This window comes from Cucurbita pepo, chromosome 14 (assembly GCF_057944985.1).
Source record: "Cucurbita pepo subsp. pepo isolate OVF chromosome 14, ASM5794498v1, whole genome shotgun sequence".
Lineage (NCBI taxonomy): Eukaryota > Viridiplantae > Streptophyta > Magnoliopsida > Cucurbitales > Cucurbitaceae > Cucurbita > Cucurbita pepo.
Window position 1 is genome coordinate 6,123,701 of NC_141811.1, and position 27,560 is coordinate 6,151,260.

The 27,560-nt window shown below is 35.5% G+C and overlaps 1 protein-coding gene across 2 annotated transcripts; it reads left to right on the forward strand.

Annotated features, from left to right (window-relative positions):
* On the forward strand, window positions 1–27,526 carry LOC111809958 (cullin-associated and neddylation dissociated). 2 transcript variants are annotated; one of them, XM_023696452.2, is made up of 29 exons: window positions 1–158; window positions 525–624; window positions 734–903; window positions 1,171–1,381; window positions 2,635–2,800; window positions 5,627–5,756; window positions 6,416–6,530; window positions 6,646–6,803; window positions 6,982–7,105; window positions 7,356–7,406; window positions 7,571–7,653; window positions 9,438–9,522; window positions 9,596–9,697; window positions 9,820–9,918; window positions 10,667–10,777; window positions 12,060–12,143; window positions 13,316–13,456; window positions 18,841–18,933; window positions 19,055–19,176; window positions 19,281–19,443; window positions 19,533–19,772; window positions 22,445–22,693; window positions 22,774–22,950; window positions 23,035–23,181; window positions 23,322–23,438; window positions 24,244–24,412; window positions 24,746–24,823; window positions 24,904–25,042; window positions 26,810–27,526. In XM_023696452.2, exons 2-29 carry the CDS (start codon window positions 589–591, stop codon window positions 26,904–26,906), a joined length of 3,657 nt encoding a protein of 1,218 aa, XP_023552220.1. In that variant the 5' UTR covers window positions 1–158; window positions 525–588; the 3' UTR covers window positions 26,907–27,526. The 2 variants fall into 2 exon arrangements, with proteins under 2 accessions (XP_023552220.1, XP_086973508.1); XM_087117382.1 differs by lacking the exon at window positions 1–158 and adding an exon at window positions 300–436.
* Window positions 27,527–27,560: the final 34 nt, after the last annotated feature.

Sequence of the window (27,560 nt, forward strand, 5' to 3'; positions counted from 1 at the left end):
AGAGATTAAAATAAAGGAAGCAAAGAACTTAAGCCAGTCTCGTTCTCAGATGCTTTTCATCTGATCTGTACTCTCATACACTCACCTGACTCGTGAAGTTACGACAGTGAGCTGCCGCAACTGCTTCGCCGCGCTGCAGCGGGTGCTCTTCCTCGTAGGTCAGTTCTTCCCTTTTGGATTCTTTGCTCATCCATTCCCCAGTGCCATGGCCGGAATTTTGTTTTTCAACTCTGAATCCCCTCCATTTCGATCTCTGTTGATGAATGAACCGCCATTGCTGCAGTTTCTATTGCTCTGTTGCTGCCTTTGTTGTCTAGGGTTTTTCCTCTTGAATTCCATCGTATTTTCTTACGCGTACGGACGACGACGTTGCGGTCTGGTTTTGTGTTTTAGGGTTTCTTTCTTTACATGCACTGTCAGATATTACTTTCTCGAGGTCGTTAAATGATGCCAATTTCGTTCTATGGAATCTTTAGCTAATTAACAATATGCTGATATCTGTTTGTCATGTTGTGACTTCTCAGATCATTCGCGTTCTACAAATTAAGGTTGGCGGCATTCTCTCTGGCCTAAATTAACAGCTCCCCAATGGCGAATTTAGCGATGACGGGTATCCTAGAGAAGGTACTATTTTACCGGATTGCATGAGTAGTAATAATCTATATCTATTACATTTTTACTTCACTGATATTTTCGGCTTGTGGTTGGTTTGACTTGCACGCGTGTTTCATAGATGACAGGCAAAGATAAAGATTACAGATACATGGCAACATCTGATCTATTAAACGAGTTAAACAAAGAGACTTTTAAAGCTGATACTGAGCTGGAGACAAAACTGTCAAACATAATCATACAACAGCTTGATGATGCAGCCGGTGATGTTTCTGGGTTGGCTGTGAAATGGTATGTAGGACTTTTACATTTTCCGCTTGCTGACCATTGGCTTCAATAGTCGTTGCTTACCATGCAACGGCAACTCCAATAGATGATTTTTTCTTTGTGATCTTGTAGGCTGTCTGTTTCTTTAAGAGGAACTTGTTCTTAAGACCATATGCATGTATGTGAAAAGAAAAAATGGAGAGATAGAATCGATCAAGTTAATAGGAGTATTTATGTGGTCTTACAATTCTTAATCTTTCTTTTAATCTCTTTCGTCAATTTAAATTTCAGCCTTGCTCCATTAGTGAAGAAGGTTAGTGAAACACGGGTCGTGGAGATGACAAATAAACTTTGTGGCAAATTGCTCAATGGGAAGGACCAGCACCGTGATGTTGCCAGCATAGCCTTGAAGACAGTTGTAGCTGAAGTTTCTGTGCCATCCCTTGCTCAATCTATTCTCATCACTCTTTCACCCCAATTGATAAAGGGGATCACTACTGCTGTGAGTGTCTGAAACATTCATCTAATTCAGTTCTTTATGTTCAAGCTTAGAAGAATTTGAAACTTTAGAGCATTCTTTTGACATCAATTTTTATAGATTTAGTTTCAGTAGTTAGAGTTGGCAAATGCGAATATATGTTGTTAGCCGTCATAGCAACATTTATTAGCTTCTTAGCTCTAAGTCTTTGCCTATTGAATCTAAGCTCCGTTGTTTTAATGCTTCTAATGCCGTTCTTTTAAATATTTGGTTGGAAAGAAATCAAAGAATTTTGAGGACAAATTCTTTTCTTGCTCAGGCCGTTTTGAATTCATCAAGATTAAAGCTTCTTGCGGTTTTGCATGATATTCTTTTCAAGATATTAGTAACAATTGGGAGGTTTTCTTATAGAGTTGCTTTCTTTGATCCTTGTTTCAATATCATTTTTCTGTACTTATTTTATTTTCTGCTTTTTTTCAGTGTACGTTTTGTAGGCTATTTTTTCTTTTTTCGATTGTTCTCTCTTCTTCATGAATGAAAAGATTTGTTTCCTTCTAAAAAATTTATTTCTTTCTATAGTTTGTGCCGATAGAAACCTCTTTAGCCTCTGTGGAGAGCTTCCCTCTTTAGCCTCTGTCATGAGTTTATTTTAGTATTTTTGTTCATCAATGTTTCTTTTCATTATTTAGCCTTATAATAATGTTTCTGATTGACTTCATATGCCAATGCACTTGATTTTGTATATATTTTGCCTTTTACTTTTGCTTTTGCTTTTTTTTTTGTCTTTTCGGTAAGAAACAGATAGTTCATTGATATGATGAAATATAAAAAGGGAGCCCCAAACTATTGGGGGTTAGGAAAAGGCCTTCCAAAATTTTCAAAAAGTTATTTAATAACTATAAGTGAGAAAATTATTTACGCCAACCATGAGCATTGACAAAAGTTCTGTCATAAAATATATCACGAGAAGAAATTTCTTGTTGGAAGTTCTCTTGTTCCTCTCCATCCAAAGGTTCCAAAGGAATATTCTGATCATCTGAACCCGCAAGATCTCAGGCAAATAAACCATGGTAATTCTTTTTGCATAAAAGAACTTGGCGGTTAGGAGGGTTAAGGTTGATTAGACCTGAAAATCACTTTCTATTAACAGGTTAATTAGCTTTTGAAGTATATATACTGAAGAATGTTCCTAAATTTAACATTTCTTAATTGTTTTACTATGCTAAACAGTTAAAGCTTAAGTTTGGGCCTATAGATGTGCATGTTTTATTATACAGGGAATGAGCACAGAGATAAAATGTGAGTCCCTTGATATTTTATGTGACGTTCTTCACAAATTTGGAAATCTCATGACGAATGATCACGAGCTTCTGTTAAGTGCATTATTATCCCAGTTGGGTTCCAATCAAGCCAGTGTTAGAAAGAAGACTGTGTCGTGTATTGGTAAGACTCAGATGATAAAGGCATTCGCTATTTCCAAGTTTTTATTTAACTTTTTTGTTGGCTGCTCTTGTCATTTTGATGTAGATTTATTAGTAATTATTTTGTAATTTTCATTTGAATGGTTAATTGTTTTAATTAGTAGTTAGTTAGTTGTTTGCTTAGTTTGTAGGTTGTAGGTTAACCCATTCCTCTCCTATATGTAGAGGGTTAATCTTTTGTTGTTCACTTACCTTTTGATTCACATTAAACATTCCTTTGAGGATTCTTGGAGATATTTTCCTTTGATGTTTTCAAATGTGAGAGCGCTTAATGTCTAGGAGGATGACAGCCACCTTTAGATGTGACACACTTCAGTTCAGTTGGGAGTGTAAAGTGAACTTGCACCAAAATCTGCAAACCATTTTCTTACCAAGAACATCAACTAGACGCTTGCTATCAGTTAGAGATATTCAAAGAAATTTGACCAATGTTCAATGTATGGTGGGTACTGTGGTCAAACACTAGGATCAACTGGCTTTGAATCTTTCTTATCAGCATGGTAAAAAAAGAAAACAGTAGACAACGACCATAATTTTCATAAAAAATGACAAGAATGACCTGTGTGACCAACCAGAATGCTCCAAGAACAGAGAGCACACATTCGAGAGATGGTTAGGAGCCTCTTCATCATGATAAACTCCTAGAATGCCAATATGGAAGGCTTTTGGTTCAAGATTCCAATTTTTCCAGCAAAGAAGAGGAGTCTTTTCATGGATTTTTTTGGAATACTTTGATGATGATTATGATCGGACAATGTTGAAGAATGTATTCATGGATTTGATGAATATTTCCGTGAGGAATATGAAATCTTGTTTCGCTTGATTCTTTTTTTGCTGAAAATGAAGAATCGACCAAAAAGGTGCTATTGTATTATAAAAAAAATGGAGTTTGCCCCCTTGTTTTTAAATTTTCATTTTTAGTGAGGTTTGTAAAAGCTCCTAATCGATGAAGTTTTTGTTTAAACAACCACACTTCTATTCCCTTGGCATTTTTGGTGTTGTTAACTTATGATTTGTTTGTAATTAGCTGGTAGAAATCTATCTTTCATTAGTTGAAGCATTACTTGCCAATTCCGAGGTTTCAAAGGCTTGACATACAATCTCTCTCTCTGACTCTTCCATAAGAGTAGGAGAGAGCAACAATCTTAGGGTGAGTGTGGAGTGTAAGCTTTTATTGTTCAAGGAGTGAAACTTTGGGTCAAAGGTGGAGATTGAGGAAGTTAGCATGCGCAAATCTTTGAGTGTTCGAGTGAATCTAGAAGTTATAGTTGGGTAAGAAATTGCTTTGGAGATGTGGTTCGGAGATTGGGAGGTGAAGCTTTCTTTAGGAAAAGAGGCTCTCTGGAAGCGTTGGTTTGGGTGCAATGTGTGTTTAACGCAAAGGTGCTTGGTGTATGTTGGCTTGAGAGCCGTTTAGAGGAAGAAGAGCTTCCATTTTTGTTCAGAAAGGTAAAGATAGGGGAGGGTGACATTCATTTAAAGTTGCTTTAGAGCCATTGCTATTTCTTATTAATTGCTGTATAGCACCTCTTCTAAAGAGCAAGGTCCAAAAATTCCTCCCCAGTTAGCATCTTCATTTGCGCATACAATGAAATGGGGCTTGAATAGTTTAGAGGTTGATTGGAGATTCGAAGGAGGAATTTGATCTCCCTTCTGTAGTCTCACAAGGTGTTGTGGTGATGGAGAAGGCATCTTGTTCTTGGGTGGAAGTTGGGAGGGATTTGTGGAAAGTGTTTGGAGAGAAAGTGAAGATGAGGTGTTTTTGTGGCAACTTGGCAATGGTTGTGTAAGGATTATTGGTGAGAAGAGTGACTAGTAAACTTTAGGAGAGGCTTATCAACATTTGTACCATTAGTTTGAGACTATGGGATTCAGGTTTGGTGGGGGAAGGCAAAAGATTGGAGTTTGAGAAAGGATGGGTTAGGATCATAGATGTTCCCTCTTACTTGCGAACTCTTGAACTTGTTCGTAATTCAGCGACACTTTATGGAGGGGTTGGCAAAGGGGATGACATGACATGATTTGGTCCATAGAGAATTGGGAGGTTGATATTTGTTTCATGTCTAGGGGGAATGGGATGGGTATATTCCACGGGGCTGTTACATTAATTGGGAAGACATGGAGTTCTCGATTAGATTTTTGCTGGTTGAAGAAATTGGAGTTGATGGCGATGAAGAGTTCTAGGGTCAGGAGGGAGAGAAGGAGACCTTTTTTGGCGACGCCAGATGGGAATGAAGCCAGCGACATTGTTATTTTTTAGCCATTAATTTGACTGGGAAAGCTTTCAAATTCTCTTCATAAAGCTGAGAACATTTTACCATTTTTGTTAAAGTAGAAAAAGCGAAGGAACTTTTGGGGGGACCGTAAGTCATTCTTCATTGGCACATGGCAATTTCAAGGGATCCAAAGATCCTCCTTGCATATACTTTGGGTGATCATCCTTTCTAAAAAGGAAAATAAGCTTTTATGGAAACATTTTGTGAGAGTATTCTACTGAACTATGTGGAACTTGATATTTGTGATGGCAATGATGATAATCGATCAATCTAAGTATTTGAAATTGTATTCCAACTTGAACATAACTCAACTAGTTTAGACATTACACTCGACCAAGAGAGTTGAGGTTTCAATCCCTACCCAAAGTATATGGGATCACCTATGGTACTGTATAGTATAAATAACATGTAGTGTAACAAAGACATGAAAATGGGATCACCTATTGTACTTGTTATGAAACGTATGAGCTGCTAGTAGAGGTTTGTTGAATTAATAATTTTATTGCTTGCAGCCTCTCTTGCTTCGAGCTTATCAGACGATTTGTTGGCGAAGGCAACAACTGAGGTTGTTAGAAGCTTGAGAATTAAAAGTACCAAAGCAGAAATTACACGCACAAATATCCAAATGATTGGTGCTTTGAGGTAAGTTTTATGACAGGAAGCTTTTCTATTAAGATGTGTATTGCATTCTTCATGCCATGTCCTGTATGTAATGGAAATTGAGTATATTTTGATACCTATAATATTAGGTTATTCAGAGAAATGGAAAATATGTGTATGTGCTGTGATATCTATAGCTCATGTCATAGGCCAAATATGATACCAGCTGAATTGATGTAATGTATCTTATTAAGAACTAGGGAAAAAAGAGAGAGAAAGTAGTGAATGTAATATGAGAGTTGGTTGTTGTATGTTTCAAGTAATTTTGCAGATTGTTAGGTGATATGGAAGGCCAACTAACGGTGTATACTGGTTTTCCCACTTACTGAAGTTCAATTCAATTGTTCAAACCAAAACTTAAATATTAAATGTGATGAAATGAAAATTTTCTATAGGTTATCAGTTGAGTAATTAAGGTCCGATGTTATAATAAGCACTCAAACTTCTAATATAGTAATTTCTATAGCGCAATTAGTTCAATTCCTTTGAAAGTCATGTACCAAGTCACTGGTAAGTATATTTTATTTTATTTTGTTTTTCAAGTGATAGTGTTCCCCTTTTTAAGGATCTCAATTGTGAGACAAACAGAATTTGGCCTTTTTGGTAATATGCTAATGAATTAAAATTTCTTGGCATCATAGCCGTGCAGTTGGATATCGTTTTGGACCTCATCTTGGGGACACTGTTCCCGTGCTTATCAATTATTGCACAAGTGCTTCTGAAAGTGATGAAGAGCTTCGTGAGTACAGTTTACAGGTACTTAATCTTCTCACTTATTTTTGTTAAAAACTTACACTCACCTTCAATTTCAGTTTGTATAATTAAACTTTGATGCCTCTTTTATATTACTAAAGTGGTTTTGCGATTGCAGGCTCTTGAAAGTTTTCTTCTAAGGTGCCCCAGGGATATTTCGTCCTATTGTGATAACGTTCTTTATCTTACCTTGGAGTATTTAAGTTATGACCCAAATTTTACTGATAATATGGAAGAAGATACTGATGATGAGATTCATGAAGAAGAGGAAGAAGAGTAATATATATTCTTTTTGTTTTGTTTAATTCTTTCCTCTTTCCTCTTTCTCTTTGATTTCTTATAAAAAAAAGTATATTCTTTTTGGTTTTATTTTATATTTTGTAATTGTTTTAATGAACATATTGTCCCTTTGTGGTGGAGACAAATTTGATGTATTACTGATGCTATCTTGCAGTGAAAGTGCCAATGAATATACAGATGATGAAGATCTCAGCTGGAAAGTCCGACGAGCAGCTGCTAAATGCTTATCAGCATTAATTGTATCACGACCAGAGATGCTTTCAAGACTATATGAGGAGGTGCTTTCTTTTAACTTTTTTTTTGAAGGCCAAGTTCTCTGACCTCATCTTATTTCATTTGATATTTTTTCAGTTGATCTTCAATTGACCTATAGGCTATAACTATGATGTTTGTTTCTGAACTTTGAACCAACTTTCGTTATCTTGATCTAATTCTAATGTTTCAAGAAAGTTGATTCTTTTTCTAATTTCAAAGTTACAATTTTTTTTTATTGTCTGCTTATGTTTCAAGTCATTCTCATATTGGCAGGCTTGTCCAAAATTGATCGATAGATTTAAAGAGAGGGAAGAAAATGTCAAGGTAGTAGGCATGTTATAATTCAGATTTAAATACTCACTTGCACGTGTATGGATGGTCATGTATTATTTTATTTTTTCTATGAAAGGTTTTTCTTCTTCAAAAAAAAAAAAAAAAAAAAAAAAAGACTCACTTGCACCCGTTATGGATGTTTATTGTGTATGCAGATGGATGTATTTAGTACTTTTATTGAACTGTTGCGCCAAACTGGAAATGTAACAAAAGGGCAGGTTGACATGAATGAATTAAGGCAAGTTCATTTTTTCTTTAAATGTTTTTGGTTCATTTGCACCTTGGCTTGGCTGTGGGTTTTTTTTTTTTTTTTTTTTTTTTTTTTTGGTGCCTTGTCAGTTGAGCTTAATAATTGGTGTGACACCATATTTTCATGGAGCAAATGAAAGAATATCAAGAAATGAGCAAAAACAAAGAAAAAGACTCACAGCAAAAGAGCTAAAAGAAGAAACAAAGGGCAAAAGCCAGAATTGTGTACTAAAAAGGCTCTAATTGTTGAGGAAAATAGACAAAGGATAAGTACAAACTGGTCAAGGACACCCAAAGGAAGGCATTAAGGCCTAGCTGAGATGATGGAAAGATGTAATATTGTTCGTATTTTTAAGGAAGAAGTCAATGATCATGATCTTTGTTGCCTTTTTTTGCCTTAAGTAGAGTGAAGTTACAAAATCTTTTCTACGAGGATATTGTACTGCTATTGGTCAATTCTTCATGGAATTTTAATCCTAGTTTGGAATGAGTTTAAAGTGTCTTTCAACGAAATCAGAGAGCATAGAAATTATTTCAGAAACGAATGATTTCATTCCTTACTTTGATGACAATAGTATTTCTCTTTGCTCTTGTAATTTTTGGTGTTTTGTTGTTTAATTAACTTAATCCTGTTTCCTCCTCCATTAGGAGATTGTATACTTGAACATTGTTTTTCCTTTTCATCTATTAAAGTTTGTTTTCATTAAAAAAAATAATCAGATATAAAGGTGCCAGGTTCAGTAGGGTTTTGGAATTCATGTTCTAGGGGTCGTTTATTTGGTAGGAATCCAAGATTTCTATGTGATGTGCATCTTGATTACTCTGTTTGTTCAGTATGAATATTGGATTTCTGGCCATATAGATGCTCGAGCATCTTAGGATGCCCATGTGGAAGGCATCTCAAGAGCTTATATAGTGCCCTACTGAATCATGAGTTTTCGAGATTCTTATGTTGCTTTTTTGCACTTCATTTTCTTTCTTTGTAAATATACTTCATCAATTTTCGTTATTTTATTTTATAATTAGAATAAATCAATGTATTCATTAGATAATAAGCAACTCTATGCGATTAAATATGTTTATATTTTTTATTTACATATAAAATAAACTCTATTTAAATTGTATTTCATGTATTTCAATTTATTTTTAATCGAATCTAAAGTGTAATTTTCGATTTATTCATTGCCCTATGGCCGGCCCCCAAGGGCTGGATTTTTGTGTTGAATGAAACTGGGATCCGAACTTGCCTTCCTATTTATTTGCATATTGGCAGCCATTAAACATAATTACAATGAGGTGGTAGTTTTGATTGGCTTAACCCGTGATGGGATCTCTAAGTTCCAGTTTGAAGCCTCTTTAGAGGTTTCCTTGTATTTCTTAATTGATATTCAATAGTAATGAAGTTCAAGTCTGATTTTCTTCCTTCCAGTACATAACACTTATAATTATTTTCAAGTTTAACAACGTTCATGATTAGCTGGGCTAGCTTACCATTTTATTTGCATATTTGCAGCCATTAGCCATAACTGCAATGAGGTGGTAGCTTTAATTGGTTTAACCCGTAATGGGATCTCTAAGTTCTGGTTTGAACCTCTTTATAGGCCTCCCATCTTGTATTTCTGAATTGATATTGAATATGAAGTTCAGTTCTGATTTTCTTCCTTTCAGTAAATAACATGGTCCTTGATTAGTTTTTTTCCCCAATATCTATTTATTTATTTTTTGTATTTATAATTAATAAAATCTGTTTCTATTGATTATTGGCATAAGCAGTCCAAGGTGGTTGTTAAATCAAGAAGTGCCAAAGATTGTGAAATCTATAAATAGGCAGCTACGGGAGAAATCTATCAAGACAAAGGTAAAGAAATTGTTGGTGGCTGTTCTGGGTTTGGTATGGGTCCATTTAAATTTTATGCTCTGATACCCTGTAGGTTGGTGCCTTTTCCGTCTTGAAAGAGCTTGTGGTTGTCTTGCCCGATTGTCTTGCTGATCACATAGGATCGCTCATTCCAGGAATTGAAAAAGCATTAAGTGTATGCACTATCATCTACTGCTGCTGTGCATATAAGTTCTAGCAATTGAATTTTATCTATTGTTATGCCAATTTCTTTCCCTTCCCTTACTCTATCGTGGCTCGTCTCGCTGAACTTTGCAGGATAAATCATCAACCTCAAATTTGAAGATAGAAGCTCTTATTTTCACTAGATTGGTGTTGGCTTCAAATTCTCCTTCGGTTTTCCATCCTTATATCAAGGTAACAAGAAAAAGAGTCACCTGGCTAATGTACATTGTAGCATATTGAAATTTGTATTCTTTTTTTTCTGGTTAAAGTACCATTTGGTCCCTATACTTGGAGATTTATTCTATTTTGGTCTAAGTACTTTCTTTCAAATGTCCAAATCCAAAATTTGTCCCTATACTTTCAATAAATCTTAAAAATGTCCCTACTAATGAAACCTAAAATGCCGGTATCAAAATGACATTTTAGCCTTGTTTCTTTTTCAGTGTAACTTGCATTTCTGTGAAACTGTTCATATTTACTAAGCAAAAAGTCCTTTTTCTGTTATAAAAAATAAAGTTTTCAGACTTTGAGGAGTGAAGAAGTTCAACTACCAGCATTAGGTGCAATGGAATTAAATTACAGGGTTGGTAGGTGTTTTCAGTTGTTATGGGGGATCTCTTCACTAAAATATTACGTGTGCTTGCTCAGAAGGATAGTTTGATAGCGATCAGTTTTGGAACCAAATTTAGAGTTAAAATGTGGACTTCAAGCAGGAATATTGACTCAAGTTCATTTAGTGTTCTGAAATATGCCCGTTTAGGCGTATTCTATTCTTTTTGGAACTAGTTTTAGAGTTAACATGTAGATGCAGTTGTTCTATAATTAGGCCAGGATGTCTATGAAACTTGATGAATGTTAAATTTGTAAAATATTTTCTCATTTTGTAAGCAATAGATTGGATGTGATTATTGCATTAATAACTCGATATGCGTTGATATAGGATCTCTCAAGTCCTGTTTTGTCTGCTGTTGGAGAGCGTTATTACAAGGTTACTGCTGAAGCATTGAGGGTATGTGGGGAACTCGTTCGGGTTGTTCGTCCTGGTATTGAGGTGAGTTTAAAAGTTTACTTTTAGTTGTAGAATTAGTTCCTTGGGCCCATTTGATAATTAATACTTTTCATATTTTTCAAAATGCAAGTTTTCATTTTTACTAATGGTGACATTTTTTAAATTTTTTTTTTTTTGATTTCTTTGCTGTCTAAGCCATATTTGAAACCAGAAACAATACCCCCTCCCGAAGATAAAGTTTTTCAGGCATTTGAGGTTGTGTGTTTTGTTTTGTTTTGTTTTTTTTTTTGTAAATCATGCTGGGTTACTAACGATATTTTTTTCTCTCATAATCTATTTTTAAAAATGTATTTAAAATCTAAACCACATTCTTTTTTGATAAGAGACAATTTCATTGATGAGTGAAATTTACAAGAGGGATGTATAAATCTAAACCACATTTTGGAAAACCATAAGTAATCCTCTGAAAGTATATATATTTTTATTTTGAAATTGCGGCTTTAATTTGACCTCAATTTCAAAATTATTCTCTTAAGAGTGAAAAGCTATACAAATAAAAGGTTTCTAAGTCAGCTTAATTTAAAAAAAAAAAAAAAAAAAAACAGAAAATAAGGACAAAATAGATCTTAGGATGTGTTTGGTGAGTGATCTAAAACCAGAAAATTTGTAAATAAGAGATTCAAATGAAAATAGAGTTGTATTTTTTGTTTTTAGATGGAGTTGTGTTTTGTGCTTTTTAGATCTGGTTTTGGTAATAGATTTATAAACTGATCTAAATTAAAAGAATTGTTCGAAGTTTGTTTAAAAAGTTATGAACTAAATATTTAGCTCAGTTTCAAATATCATTAATTAGTTTATTAACATATTTTATGTCATAAATTTTGTAGAACTATTATTGAGCAATATTAGATAATTTAGAATATATTTTGTTATACATCTTTTAATTTTAACATAATAAAATGAGTTTATAGCTTGAAATAATATATTTATCATTTTCTTTTACTTTTTTAGTGTAGTTCTGCAATTCCAAATTTCAAATGTAAGACTTGTACGAAATGAATACAAACTCACATAACAGATATTCACTGAATCTGATTTATTTCGGGAATCTAAAAATTAAGAAACAAAATCAGAATTGTATACCAAACAAGCTCTTACCTTTCTGAAATTTGGAGATGATTTCAAAAGTATTAAAAGAATATTGAAAATCCGAATAATATACTAACCAAGCTTATATAGAAAATAAAGAATACAATGGCTACTCAGAGCTTTTGGTATCTTTTCTGTTTTGTAATCTTATTTTCAGCATCTCTTTTTTTCCCAGGGGCAAGGTTTTGACTTCAAACAATACGTTCATCCTATATATAATGCTATAATGTCACGCCTGACTAATCAAGATCAAGATCAGGTCTGTTGAACCTCCAAGGGTGAACAGCATTTTCTCCGTCCATTTACAACTATTGCTTATTCTTATATTTGTTCTTGAAGTTTTTCTTTAGAACGTCCTTAAAGTACTTAGAAAGTAATTGGAATGTTCTGTTTTTCTTTTAGAAACAATGAGAGTTCAATTTTTATACCTTAAAATATTATTTTAGAGATTGGATACCCAGAACTGTTGCAAAATGCTTGGCATCTTTATTATGCTTCTAAAAAGGATGTACCCATATCCCATTGGGCTTAATAACACAAGTTGGATTACATCATATAGTAAGAGACCTCCCAACATAGTCATCCACAAAACTTTTTTGGAGGCTTTCATTTCCAAAATGTTTATGAAGTTCAGAATGCAAAATTTTTTACGGACTGAACTAATTTTTTTTTTCAGTAAAGAAAGAATATTTGTGAACCATGTAGATAATGTTTGAAAAGGAGTAGATAGAGTAGAATTTTCAATTGATTCAGGTACTTGAGGCCCTATGGCTGAAGACTTGGTTACGGAAATTGGTTGGAACTTCCAAATACTTGTGTAGGACTTTCATATTTTTATTTATTATTTTCTTTTGGAACTTACTAAACTTTTTCTTGATATGCCCCCCTATCTCTCATAATTAGGGTCTTGTAAACTTGGGTGTGAGTTTCTCTTAATATTGTGCAGCTCTACCATTTCTGTTCTTTCATATTGTTTAATGGAAGTAATTAAGAACGGATCAACTGTTGGGTTTGGCTACATTTTTATTGGGCTGGTTTTTGTTTTGTTGGTAGGGGTGTGTTATTGTCATTCGTATTGAGGTGCTTGGGTTTGTTATTTTTGCAGTTGGTTTTGTTTCAGCGAGCTGTTGCATTAGTTTTGTTTGGATTTCCTTTTGTTGGTGTCTGTTAAGGGATTTTCCCCTTCTTTGGGTCTAAACTTTTGTGGATAGCATAGCATTCTTTTATTTAGATTGGGTTTTTCCTGCTTCTTTGTCTTTTGAACTTAATAGGGATGTTTTATCGCCCTTGTTTTGGTTTCTTTGTTATTCTTCCTGGAGGTTGTATCCTTGAATATTTTAATTCTTTTCATCTGTTGAAAGGGTTAAGGTCAGAGTGAGTAATAGTTGGAGGATGATTACAGCTAATCGAACTTCTAATGTAAATTTTCAGGAAGTCAAGGAGTGTGCCATCTCTTGCATGGGGCTTGTTGTGTCTACATTTGGTGACAACCTCAAAGCAGAGTTAGCAACCTGCCTTCCAGTTCTTGTTGATCGGATGGGAAATGAGATTACCCGGCTTACAGCTGTTAAGGTTAGTTTGGTTCTTTCCAGTTTACATGAAATGCATTTGTTTTTATTCTTCTAGTTCTAGGTTTCATCTTTCAGCCCCCTATTTCCCTTTATTGTCAATAATATGCTATTTTACCATCCGTATTCTCCATGTTGCTTCAAATTATTTGAAATGCTAGAAAGATGGCTTTCATGTTTGTGGTTATGTTATCCGGTGCCGATTTAGGTAAAGTAAACACAAAGAGGTGGTTTCAGGTCATAATATGAAAGGATAGGAAGATGTGGAGTTGCATGTTCTTTTGTAGTGTTAGAGAATTATTGCCATGATAGATTCAGACTTCAGAGCATGGCAATTTTCCAAGGATGGGAAGACCAAGAAAAATGTGAAAGATGAAGGAGGTGGGGGCTTCCTTTTGTTACGAGTGGAAACTTTCATTATCAAAGCGATGTACAAATGAGGGGAGATGTGATAACCACACACACCAAAGGATACACAAAAGACTCCTAATTGGCAAACATTTTCATCACACTATAGTTACAAAATGCTTTAGATAAAGACCAAGAAGCAAATATTTTAGCTAGCCCCCAAAAAAACAGCCATATTAATTCTTGTCTTTTGTTTCTCTCAAACCATAATCTCTTTGGCCGAATATGAAGGACAAATAAACGACTTTCAGGATGGTAATGAATACTCAAGTATCAACCACTTTTAGTTTGGGGATGATACAATCCTCTTCTCTAAAATGTCAGATGTCTCTTCCATAGAAAATAGAGATTATGGGCATAATATAGTATAGAGATTATCAAAGACTTCGCCAATATATACTGTTGTAAAAAGGGTGAATGAATGAATATGTAGCTCGGATTGTCTTTAAATGGGAACCACAAATCCTTCTCCTTTTGGAAGACCATTATTGAAAACATTGAAAAAAGGTTCTGAATATGGTCATCATGTTATATTTTAAAAGGCGGAAGACTCACCCTAAAACTAGCCACATTGTCCAACCTTCCTACTACTACATTTCTGCCACAAAAAATGGCTACGGAAATAGATAGGTTATTAGAAAACTATCTGCAGAAAGATGATCTACATCTTGTCCAATGGAAAAGGGAGACATTGGTCTATTTCCGATAAAGGAGAAGAACAAAGCTCTCTTCGCCAAATGGATATGGAGATATTATCATGAAAATAATGCCTTGTGGAGAAATCTTATATATACTAAATATACTCTTGCATCATGTACAAATTGACCGTCCACTTTCAGCAAAGGGGCCATGGAAGTACATAAAAAGTACCGCCAACTACATGTGCCATAGAATGGGTGATGGGGGAAGCACATCTTTCTGGATTGACCTTTAGATTGATGTTTTGACATTCACAACAAATGGCCACGATCAAAGAAACATGGAAAGATGCAAACAAAATTTGGGGCCTGAAGTGTAGGAACCTAAAGGATAACGAAGTTGCGGAATGGGTAGAATTAAGCCTTGACCTACCCTGATCATATTTTTGAAAAAGTAGACTCAGTAAAATGGCTTCCTAGCGTTGACAGGATCTTTCTCTACAAAATCTTTGATGATGGACATAGGGGGGAAAAGGTAAAAGCAATCAACTCCACACTAGCAAAGACAATATGGAAAGGAAATGACCCTAAAAAGCTGAAGTTTTTTCAATGGAAAATAGTGCATAAAGCCATTAGCACAAGTGAAAATCTACTAAAAAGAACATCCTACATCTACTCCCAAGTTTTGGTTCCTTTAAGCAAGAAAGACAATGAATCACTAAACCATTTATTTATGCGGTGTACATATGTCCATAATTTTTGGACAAAAGATTATCAATATCTTCCAATGACATCTCACTTTTCTAGGTAGGCAGAAGAGTTATTAGACATGACCTTAATGTACCACCCCTTCAAGAATGCAAAAGCTTGCTATGAAAAAACTTCATTATGGCTCTCTTTCGGAATCCATGGAAAGAAAGAATAAAAGAGTATTCATGGAAAATACACCAACTTATACAAATTTCTTCGACAATATTGTTTACCACATTATATCTTGCGTAAATTGTCTAATACTTTTGCTTCTTATAGTTACACTTTCCTCATAAATTGGGAAGGTCTTTTGTAAGTATCATGGACAGCACATCCCTTTGTAAATTTCACACATCAAAGAAATTGGTATAGAGCTTGCATGACACAGCAGTTGACCACAACAGTTGGTATAGAGCTTTCAAGACATTACTGGGAAAGCACAAACAATATTGAATAACCTAAAAAATCCTCCCAACAAGTGGCAGAAAAAGGACATGTGAGAAAGAGACGCATCATGTTGCCCCCTTTTTTCTACAAAGGACGAACCAATTAGGGAAGAGCAGCACCAATGGCATAGTTTCGTAGAATCTGCGGTTGTATTCAACCTTTCAAATGCAAAAATCCATGTAAATACCTTTGTTTAGTTTGAGCTAAATCATCCTTGGAGCCGAGTGGACAAGGTTGAGACACTAGGAGAGCATAACGTCTCAATGCTACATCATATGTGGTGTTGAGACATTGCTGTAGCGTCTTAACACTACCATTTGCACCCCAAATTCAAAAGGGTGCACACACACATCTAATTTGATGCTAATTTCCATAATGTTGCGACATTGTGGCAACTTATTATATATACTTCACATTTTCGAGGGTTTATTCAGTGAGTTATTTTGAGAGTGTGTATGGCTATTGTATAGAGGAAAAAGCTGTAAAATCTGTTTGCAGCTATTCCTAGCTGGGTTTGAAGATTTGTTTTGTTGTATCCTTGGCATTCATTATCATGTTGCTTAGAAGTCAAGGTAGCCATTGTTAGGCTTCTTGAAGTGCAGTTTGTAGCATGTATTTGAAACCATTTGAAATCTTCATTATAGTAGAAGACTGCGTTTGTAGAAGATTGGATGTAGTTTTAAGTTTGGAGTGAATGAATATTTTTTTGGTCCGTTCAGTACTTTTTAGTTTAGCAAATCATTATTTTTTAAGCTTAGATGTGGGAGGTTTTGGACCGACCCATGGATTGAAAACACCACGCTAGCCTTGAAGTATCCACTTTTGTACAGACTCTCATAGCAAAAAAGCCACGATTAAAGAAACGTGGAATGTTGTCAACAAATTTTGGGACCTGAAGATTGGTAGAAGTTTAAAGGATAATGAAGCAACCGAATGGGCTGAATTAAGCCTTGACTTTTCCCGTGTGGTATTGTCAAACAAAGCAGACTCACTGACTTGGCACCCAGTGCAGACGGGGTCTTTTCTACAAAATCCTTGATGATGGACATGGGAGAAAAAGTAGAAGCAATCTTTTCTACAAAATCCTTGATGATGGACATGGGAGAAAAAGTAGAAGCAATTAATCCCATTCTAGGGAAGATAGAAAGAACATCAGCCTAAAAAGGTGAAGTTCTTCCTTTGGGAAATAGTGCATAAAGCCATTAGCACAAGTGAAAATCTTCAAAAAAAAAAAAAAAAAAAAAAAAAAAAAAAAACCTTATGATCTCTTTCTCCAAATTGGTGTCCATTATGCAAGAAAGAAAACGAATCACAAAGCCACTTGTTTATGCAATGCACATACACTCAGAATTTCTGGACAACGATTCTCAACATATTCGGATGACATCTCACATTTCCTAGGGAGGTAAAGGAATTTTTGGATATGGCCTTAACGTACCACCCTTTCAAGAATGCAAAAGCCCTATTATGGAAAAACCTCATAATGACTTTCTTTTGGAACTATGGACAGAAAAGAATATTTGCACAAAAGACACAGACCTACACAAAGCTTTTCGACAATGTTGTTTACCAAGCTATATCTTGGTGTAAACTGTCTAATATTTTTACTTCCTATAGTTATACCTCCCTCGTTGCAAATTGGGAAGGTCTTTGTGAACACCATGGATTATACATCCCTTTTGTAAATTTCAATCATCAATGAAATCATTTGTTTAAAAAAAAAAAAAAAAAAAAACTTAGATGTGGGAGGTTTTGGATAAATATTTAGCTAAGTTGATTCGGAACCAGAAAAATTCCAATAAATGCAGTTTTTTTTTGGAGTATGTTTGGAAGCCACATTACAGGAGAAATATTTTATAAGCCTTGGATGCTAGCGTCACCTACCTGATTCCATGTATATGATTTGAAATAAATTTTTGCAATTTAGTTAGTAGGAGCGTGGTTGGCCTTATTTTCGGGTTGAATATTAAAAGAAGCAAGATCTTATGGAAGAATAGTGTAAAGGTATTATTTTAGGAGCCTTGGTGTGAGAGAAACCAGAGACCGTTCAATGATTTTGAGGGGAGACAGTACTGAACAGACCACCGTCTTGCCATTTCCTGCTTCGGTAGACCCCTTCATCATTATTCTTATTATTTGTTGTTAACTCTCTATCTGTAATTTCCCTCTAATATTATACTCCCATATTGCTAGTTGCGGTTATGCAAAAAGTTCAATTTGAGTTGGTGTTTCCATTGGGATATTTTAGTCTATCTTCCAGAAGTTATTTCAAGTTGGTGGCTGAAAGGAAAAGCTGAAGTCCTTTGAGAAGGATGCCTCGAGAAAGTGATTACAGAAAGATCCATCAACCCTGCACCAAGTGGCTGCTGTATACAATATAATATCAAATAAAAAAGTGTAGTTTTTCTCATTTCCAATGTAATTTCTTTTCAGGCCGAGTGATCCAAAGGAAGCTCCTTCCAATTAGCACATATATCACTAAGAAAGTGATTACTGAAAGCTCTATCAACCCTGCACCAAGTGGCTGCTGTATACAATATAATATCAAATAAATATGTGTAGTTTTCCTCCTTTCCAATGTCATTTCTGTCAAGCCGAGTGATCCAAAGGAAGCTCCTTCCTATTAGCACATATATCACTAAGAAAGTGATTAGAGGAAGATCTATCAACCTGCCCCATGTGGCTGCTGTATACATTATAATATCAAATAAATAAGTCTAGTAAATCTTCAAAGTAATTTCTTTCAAGCCGAGTGATCCAAGGAAGCTCCTAATCAGAATCAACCACAAATATTTCTATGCATTTTGAAAGGATGAGCGATCATGGTTTTGTGTAAGTTGACAATGAGATATTGTTGTGCATAGGGATGCTCCAGCCCAAAGCTTTTTGGAACTGTGTAAGGCTTCATGCATCTAGTTTGTTGTATGTTGCTAGTGTTTAGAAATTGCTGTCTTTTATTATTATTATTATTATTTTTCATTTTAGCCCAGATATTTGGTAATCTTGGAGCTCTGGCTTAGGTTGAATATCTCCTCTCCGATCTTTTATATTTTATATTGTAGTATCATATTTTTGTTTATCCAACGAAAATGTTTTGTTTCTCAGTAAATATGATGCTTTCTTAAATACAAATATTTGGCCCCAGGCATTTGCTGTCATTGCTGCTTCTCCACTTCAAATAGACCTGTCATGTGTTTTAGAGCATGTCATATCAGAGTTGACAGCGTTTCTCCGTAAGGTATGGTGTAGTCGGTGATGATGTTTTTGCTTGCACTTGCAGACACTTGTTTCTTTCTTTATTGGCTGCCAAGTCGATATATGTACATGTGAGTTCGTTTATTTTTTTGGTGGAAAAACAGGCCAATCGGTCATTGAGACAGGCAACTCTGGGGACTCTAAATTCACTTATAGCTGCTTATGGCGATAAAATTGGCCCTTCAGCATATGAAGTCATTATTGTGGAACTTTCAACTTTGATAAGGTTTTAATCTCCAAACCCACTCTTTCGCTCTCCCTCCATTCTCGACCCTCCATCCTGCATGCATTTTGTTTCACTCATGTTTGAATTTTTCATCCTTTTGGCAGTGATTCAGACTTGCATATGACAGCTCTTGCATTGGAGTTATGCTGCACCTTGATGGCTGACAGGAGGTCTAGCTCAAGTATTGGTTTGGCCGTTCGGAACAAAGTCCTTCCTCAGGCACTTCTGCTAATCAAAAGTTCACTCCTGCAGGGGCAGGCACTTGTGGTATTCATATCTCTGTGATTGTTTACGTATTGTTATACCTTGATTTATCATGCCTTCATGTTAGGAAATATTGGTATTATGAATTGCAGGCTTTACAGAGCTTTTTTGCTGCATTGGTCTCTTCTGCAAATACCAGCTTTGATGCCTTGCTGGACTCTCTTCTTTCATGTGCCAAACCATCACCTCAATCGGGTGGTGTCGCAAAACAAGCTTTATTTTCGATAGCCCAATGTGTTGCTGTTTTGTGTCTTGCCGCTGGTGATCAAAAGTATTCTTCAACAGTAAAAATGCTAACAGAAATTCTGAAAGATGATAGCAGTACGAATTCTGTAAGTCTATGTTTCTTGTCTTTTAATTTTTTTTTGTTTAGTATAAATATTCTAGTAGTTATTCCATGCGAAGCATCTGTGTTATGGTTGGACCCGTACTTCATTTATTGGCTTGTTTGGTTTATGTGGCCTGCTGAGTTCGTGTTGCTTCCATATGTATGACGCTAGGTGAAACTTCAACATGAAGAAAATGTAGCTTCAATGATGGAGGGGGGAAATAAAAGTTTTAAATAGAACTTATTGTCAGTTGTATTGAACAGTACTTTGTGTACGGTACATTTTTTTGTTCGAGTAAAATAAAGTTTTGGGATCTCTCACTTATGTTGTCTTTTACTTATTAGTTAAATATTTTTCATCCAAACAATATTTTGAAAAGTGCGCCGAGGCGTGCTTATAAAAAAATCTTATTAAATCGATGGTAGAGTCCTAGCTAAGATAGACTTTGGGTATAATGGAGGTTGTGGATTTGGAGTTGTGTTAGATTGATGAGATACTTGTTCCTTGTTTATAGTAGACTGAGGGGGAGAGTTTGTGCCTCGAGGGGACTTAGACAAGGAGATTTTCTCTCACCCTTTCTCTTCCTGAGCATTGTGAATGTCTTAAGGAATCATCTCAGGAGGTTTCAAAGTTGGTGAGGATAACATTTCTCGGTCTCATCTTTGGATGACACTATCTTTTTTTGTTAAGGCAATCAGGAGTCATTTGTCAACCTAAATAGTTTTCTAGCTTTCTTTGAGCCCATATTTAGGTTGTAGAATAATGGAGGTAAGTGCCAGCTCTTGGTGTGGAGCTATGATCTTATTAAGCTGAGGGTGGGCAGCTTTGGTTGGGTGTGATGTTGGATCAGTCTCTTAGTTCATGAACCTAGCTGCATGTCGTTTTGGGATCCTGTTGTTAGATTTACTAGAGACTGTTGTGCTGTAAGAGGATCTCGTTCTTGAAAGGAGGCCAATTTACTTTTATCAGGTTATTCTTGAGTGGGTTCGGTACCTACTTTGTATCCTTTTTTTAGGATTCCAATGTTTGAAGAAGATTATGAGGGATTCCCTTTGGAAAGGGATTGACGAGGGGAAATGGGATTACTCATTCAAGTGGGAGGTGGATAGGAAGCCAATAAACTTTGGGGGATTAGAGATTGGTAATGTGAGAGCCCGTAACAAGTCCATATGGTTAAATGACTTTCGTGGTTATCATGAGTTTAGTATCTTAGGGCATAAGGATGTGGTGAAAAAATTTATGTTGTCGCCTTTTGAAGAAACTTGAGTGGGATGAAAGGTTCTAAATTAGAGGAACACTTTTTTCTGGGATGATAAGTAGTTGGGGGAGAGACATCTTTGCTCGTTATTTTTGAGTTTATTCTTGTTATCTTTGTGAGGAACCACTTAGTGGCAGCAGTTTTGTCTCAGCCCATGTCCTCTTCTTCGTTGGTGTTCTGGCATGCTTTGTCAGCTAGGGAATGTTAGATATTGTTGATCTTCTGTCATTGATTGGGGGAGTTGTACTCCAAGGAGAAGAGATGTTTTCACATGGAATCCTAGTCGGTCTGGAGGGTTCTTGTGCAAATCCTTATTTTCTTTGTTTAGTTAGTCCTTGTCTCTTTAATTATTTGGTCCTTGTCTAGAGGTGAAAATTCCCCAGAAGGTTAAGTTTTTCGTTTGGTAGGTCCTCCACAAAAGATTTAACACTTTGAGCCGAGTGTTGAGGAGGGTGCTTAACTTGATGGCCATGGTGTACATCTTTTGGGTGGGGGGCAGCAAAGCATATTGACCTATTCTTTGAGGCTGTGATGTTGCTTATACAATTGGAATTGATTTTTGAGAGTTTGGTCTAGGCTTGGCCCGGATGCTGAGAGATGATCAAAAAGTACTTTTCCATCCTTCCTTTTGCGAAAAGGGAAGATTTTTTTGTGCCAAGCAAGGGGTATTGCCATTGTATGCGGACTATTGTGAGTGAGAACACTGGACTTTTAAAGGGCTTGAGAGATCTCTGAGTGAGGTTTGGTCTCTTGTTAGATTCTATCTGTCATTCTGGGGTTTTGGGACGAAGTTTCTTCTGTAATTATCATTAAGACTCATTTTACATGAATGTAGGGAAGCCCTTTTGGTAGTTTGCCTTAACTTTTTTTTGTGGGCTTTCTTTTTGTATTGCCACTATATTATTTCATCTTTTCTCAATGAAAGCTGGTTATTCATTAAAATAAACAAGCTTATTCAGAGTGCCTCGCTTTGCCATACGCCTCAATGCTAAAGTGTACATGTTTTCTTTTTAGATTTTTTGTTAATAGAATTAAGTAATATCATCTAAAAACCCTATTTTATCCAAAATTTTCATTATCTTATACTATATATTTTTGTAATATAAAAAATTGATGTTTTTCTATTCTACCTATAAAAAGACCCTTCCTCTTTCTGCACTTCATGTTTAAGTCCCGAAGGACTATTGTGCTTCTGTAAGCCTCGTGCTATAGGAAACACGACTAAAAAAGTTTGTGTAAATTTCTTTTTGAAGAGTTGTTATGTATTCTACATGTGTGTATGTATTTCCTGCAATTTTGGAAGCAACTAACTTATATCTTGTAAATGAATCTTACTTAATTATTCACTTTCATAGTTCATGTCTGTCTCTGTTGGAAAATTATCCTGGTGTCTAATGTCTACTATTGCAAAATTCAGGCTAAGCAGCACCTTGCTTTACTCTGTCTTGGGGAGATCGGGAGAAGGAAGGACTTGAGCGCACATGCTCACATAGAGAATATTGTTATTGAGTCATTTCAATCTCCCTTTGAAGAGATCAAGTCTGCTGCCTCCTATGCTCTGGGTAATATTGCTGTTGGTAATTTATCCAAATATTTGCCTTTTATATTGGACCAGATTGATAATCAGCAGAAGAAACAATATCTCTTGCTTCATTCACTGAAGGAGGTATGTACATCAGATGCCTAAAGTCAGCCTTTTCTGACTTTATCTTGCAGTTGTAAGTTTGCAACTTTTATCCATTACAGGTGATAGTTAGGCAATCTGTGGATAAAGCAGAGTTTCAAGACTCAAGTGTTGAGAAGATACTTAATCTACTCTTTAATCATTGCGAAAGTGAGGAAGAGGGAGTCAGGAATGTTGTAGCGGAGTGCCTCGGTAAAATTGCTCTTATTGAACCTGGAAAACTTGTTCCTGCTCTCAAGGTATCTGGTCAGGTTTACTATTTCTGTTTTACCTTGGGCTGTGAATTTGAACTTTTACATAGCATGTTTCAATGTCTTCTTTAGGTAAGGACAACAAGTCCAGCGGCATTCACTAGAGCAACTGTTGTAATTGCAGTCAAGTATTCCATAGTTGAGCGACCTGAGAAGATAGACGAGATTATATACCCTGAGATTGCGTCATTCCTGATGCTTATAAAGGATCATGATCGTGTAAGTACCAAATATTCATCTTGAGATACTTAGCTCATCTTGGAAATCCTTTTTTTTTGCTTCTATTTAGTTTATCAAGTGACTGTTGGTGGTTCATTGGATGTAGAATCTTAATTTAACATGATTTTGAATGTATGCAGCATGTTAGACGTGCTGCTGTCTTGGCCTTGAGTACATTTGCCCACAATAAGCCTAACCTTGTAAAGGGGCTTCTTTCTGAGTTATTACCGCTTCTTTATGATCAAACAATTGTGAAGGTAATCAACTAGTTCTCTGCATGAAGTTAAGTAGGGCTTGCTTCCAAGTTTATTTGCTCCTTCCATTTTATCTGGATGAAAGTTTGTTTCTCTATCTATCTATCTATCTATCTATCTATCTGTATATATATATACTATATTAAAAATGATAGCACACTAAGTTAGTTAATAGTCTCTGAATATTGAGGCGAGACTATAATTTCAGTGATATTTGCCATTGTAGATGAAATGTTGAGGTTGAATTACAGTGAATTGCTATGTGGTATGATAATTTATGATCCAGACGGGTGGATTTGGGTAAAAATACACTTTTGATCTATGGGGTTTAAATTTAATTTCTATTTGGCTTCTTAACTTTTAAAACTGAATTTAATTTCTATTTCGTTCTTGAGGTTTCAAAAGTGATTTATTTGGTCCCCAAGGTTTGTATTTGATTTTTAATTGGTCATGAAATTTGAAAATGATATTTAAAACGTTTCCAAGTAAAATTAACTGTTAATTGATATAACCAAATGATGACGCTGTCTTCTAAACCATTATTGCAATTTGGCCCCCGAACTATATTATATAGACCCGCTGTTTATCAGATGTAAGGATTATAGTGGGTGAATTGGTTTTCACCTTAGATTTTTTTTTTTTTTTAATATCATTTGTCCTCGTAGTTTTAGTTTTCCTTCCAATTACAATTTTAGAGAACTTCAACAGAAGAAATCATGTTATTCCTTCGGAGTTTATTTCCTGCCTTTTCTTTAAACTTTTAATATGAAGGATATACATGTTAATACTGTCTTGACCTTTGATGCAGCAAGAATTGATAAGAACAGTTGATCTCGGTCCCTTTAAGCATGTTGTGGATGATGGGCTTGAGTTGCGGAAGGCTGCTTTTGAATGTGTGGATACATTGCTAGATAGTTGTCTCGACCAAGTGAACCCATCATCTTTCATTGTTCCTTATCTTAAATCTGGTTTGGATGGTGAGTTGTTAACTTACCATCATAACTTTTAGCAACAAAATTTAACTTCAATTTTGTCTTTGTTGGCATGGTCTTGTCTTGTCTGTGATAGTATGTCTTAGTATTAATCCGTTTGTTACTTGTAGTTTATCATTTCTTACTGTGAGTTCTGTTGAATTTGTGTTACACAAACTTTTTTCATTATGCTTAGGTTTATTCTTACACGAGCAACTTGTCATGCGGAAGTTGAAAGAATCAGTTTTATCTATTACGTTGTTTGATGTTTTTGGAAGTTGATAAGGATTACATTCTGTCCTTGTAAAATTTTGAACTCTTGGTTCTTTTTTATTATAGATCACTACGATGTTAAAATGCCATGCCATCTGATTCTATCAAAACTTGCTGATAAGTGCCCATCAGCTGTATTAGCAGGTTGGTTTATCCTTCAATCAGGTCGTTTAAAATTCTTGCACTAAGATTCTTTCCTGATGTATACTTCGGTATTTTTCCAGTTTTGGACTCTCTGGTTGATCCTCTTCAAAAGACTATAAACTTCAAGCCAAAGCAAGATGCTGTTAAACAAGAAGTAGATCGTAATGAGGACATGATTCGCAGTGCTCTACGGGCAATAGCATCTCTAAATCGCATAAGGTTTGCTTTTCAGATGCATTTGGTCTTTTCTTTTTATCCCTCGTCTACAATTTGGATGGTCCCTGGAACAAAATCCCTTCTGGAATGGCACAAAAAGAGGCTGTAGGTTTACCATCATGTACAACACATGATGTTTTGTAGATATTTTTTTTGCTAGTCAATTCTACTTGATAAGTTGGTATACTGAAAAAGGCAACATATTTCTGGAGGAGACACTGAATATACTAATTTAATGCAACCACTACCAAAAAAGAAAAAAAAAAAAAAAAGAATCTTGAAAAAGTATCATGTTCTGGTTTATATTTTGATTGTTACCTACCTTAAATATTAATATTATGTAAATTTCTGAACCCCAAATATTGCGAGGGTAGACAGCAATCTTGTGAGATTAATTTAAGTGTGCAGAAATTACACGGTCATTCCGAAGTAATTAAATATGAAATATAATCCTAATAACACCATCATAGAAATTGGCTTTTTGAGATTTAAAGGAAGTTTTACATAAAAAGACTGGAAGGTAAAGGAGGAATTGGAGTTTGGGATGGATGTACAATGATCAAGGTCCAAGGAGTCATGAAAATCTCTTCATATGATCAACAAAAAGGAAAAGGAGTAATTATATGAAAGTTTGGGCCTCCAGGCAATTAGAAAGATGACATCCTTCCACTGAAGACTTCTAGGCTTCATTACAGAATCTTCCTAGTTTGCTCGAACCATACAACCCAAAGGATCGGAGATTGATATTAAATACTTCCCAGTTGATGTGCGCCTCGTTTCCCATTGATGAAAATTAGAATTAAGGTTTCTGCATATGCTAGATAGGGGTTCATATGGTTGATCAATGTGGTTTTGGGCACAAACTGGTAATGAAACTCAACCATTCAATTTATGTTGGTCCGAAATGGCAGTTTTTGCAAGCTTAGATAAAAATCAACTAACCATCTTCCGTGTGTGCTAAAACTGAGGCCAAGAGTGAGTGAGCTAGAGAGAGGTTGAATCTGATGGATGCTAGAAGGAGACAATGGAAGGATGTGCCAGCTGTGGCTTGGTTGAGAGGGCTGAGATGCCAGAAGAGAAGCCAACGAAGAACTGAGAGAGGGACTGAGGATTGGCATCAGCCAATAATTGCGTGGCTAAGCACCATATTATGGGACAGTCTTGAGAGGTTGGAAAGAGCTGGAGAGGAGAGAACTTGTTTAGTTAGGGGAGAGGATGGGAGAAAAGGAGGCTTTCATTAGCAGTTTTTTATTTTTTTATTTTTTAATAAACATACTAAATCCGTTGGTCAGAAAGTTATTTTCTAGCCACTCCGATCGACACTAACTGGCATATCCATTCAAACCAACCAAATGATTGTTTCTTTTTTTCTTAGGATTCTTTTTTCCATTTAAGAAACGAGGACCTTTCATTCCAAAAGATCAAGAACAGCCTTACAGGACAAGTAGTCCCTTCCCCAACAAACTTGCGAAAATACCTTCCAATCTAAGTCCAATTTGATTTACAATGAATTTAGAAGGTACAAACTTAACAGAACAGGAAAAAACTGAATTTAGTCGATTTTCATTAAATAAAAAATTCCCAAAATTGATGTTGAACCTTATGTGAGCTTCACAAGAGAAGGTTCTGCCAGTACTTGTATTGTTAATTTTGTGATTTGATCCTCAGATAAATAAGTTTGCCTAACTTGAATGAATAGCTTGCATGCTAATTTTGGAGCTTTCACTGTCTGATTTCTGTGAGTAACCCGTGTTTTTATAATTCTTGCAGTGGAGGAGATTGCAGCCTTAAGTTCAAAAATCTTATGAATGAAATTTCTAAATCTCCAGCACTCTCGGAGAAATACTACTCGATCCGAAATGAGTGAAAGAAGACGGAATGATGAGGCGTCATTGTGTAATATTGAAGTTTAAAGTAATGAGGAAGATTATGTTGTTATTTTGGTTTCTGCAGCATAAGCCTTCTTCAGTAAGATGACACTATCGGTTTGAAGATAGTGAAAGAGCTTCTAGTCACGTGGTGATATAAGGTCGGTTGGAGGTTGAGGAAGTAACCATCGAGAATAGAAATGGAGGGAAACATGCATGTTATTATTTTGGGCAATATTACAAATTCTCTTTTTTTTTTTTTTTTTTCTTTTTCTGGTGTATCCTGTCATTGGTTCCGAGTCCTGGTTATCTCACTTGACCATATGAAATCATATGTCGGCAGACCTTCCAATAAAGAAAAAATTAACTTTACCCCCTTCAAGGGTGGGTGGCAAAATGAAGGAACACACCACATCTTGATTGGTTGGATCGGATTGGATTGGATACACAATTTGGTTTTGTGATATAGGTAGGTAAAATGTCGATGTCTACCGTATTAGACAACAGACATGATGATGGATGCTGTTGATGCTTTGTGATTGATAGTTTTGTTATTGAACTCTGGTGTGAATTGTGATTACAGAATTAGAATCGGTAAAAGAAGTGAATTTTCTGGTTACTTGTGTTCTTTACCCCCTCATGATATCTGGTTT

Bases quoted from the DNA above. Each gene is read 5' to 3' on its own strand.
- LOC111809958 (XM_023696452.2), top strand. From the start codon at position 589: ATGGCGAATTTAGCGATGACGGGTATCCTAGAGAAG. The intron at 6,531-6,645 runs GTACTTAATCTT...TTGCGATTGCAG, and splicing joins TTCGTGAGTACAGTTTACAG to GCTCTTGAAAGTTTTCTTCT. The intron at 10,778-12,059 runs GTGAGTTTAAAA...TTTTTTTCCCAG, and splicing joins TTGTTCGTCCTGGTATTGAG to GGGCAAGGTTTTGACTTCAA.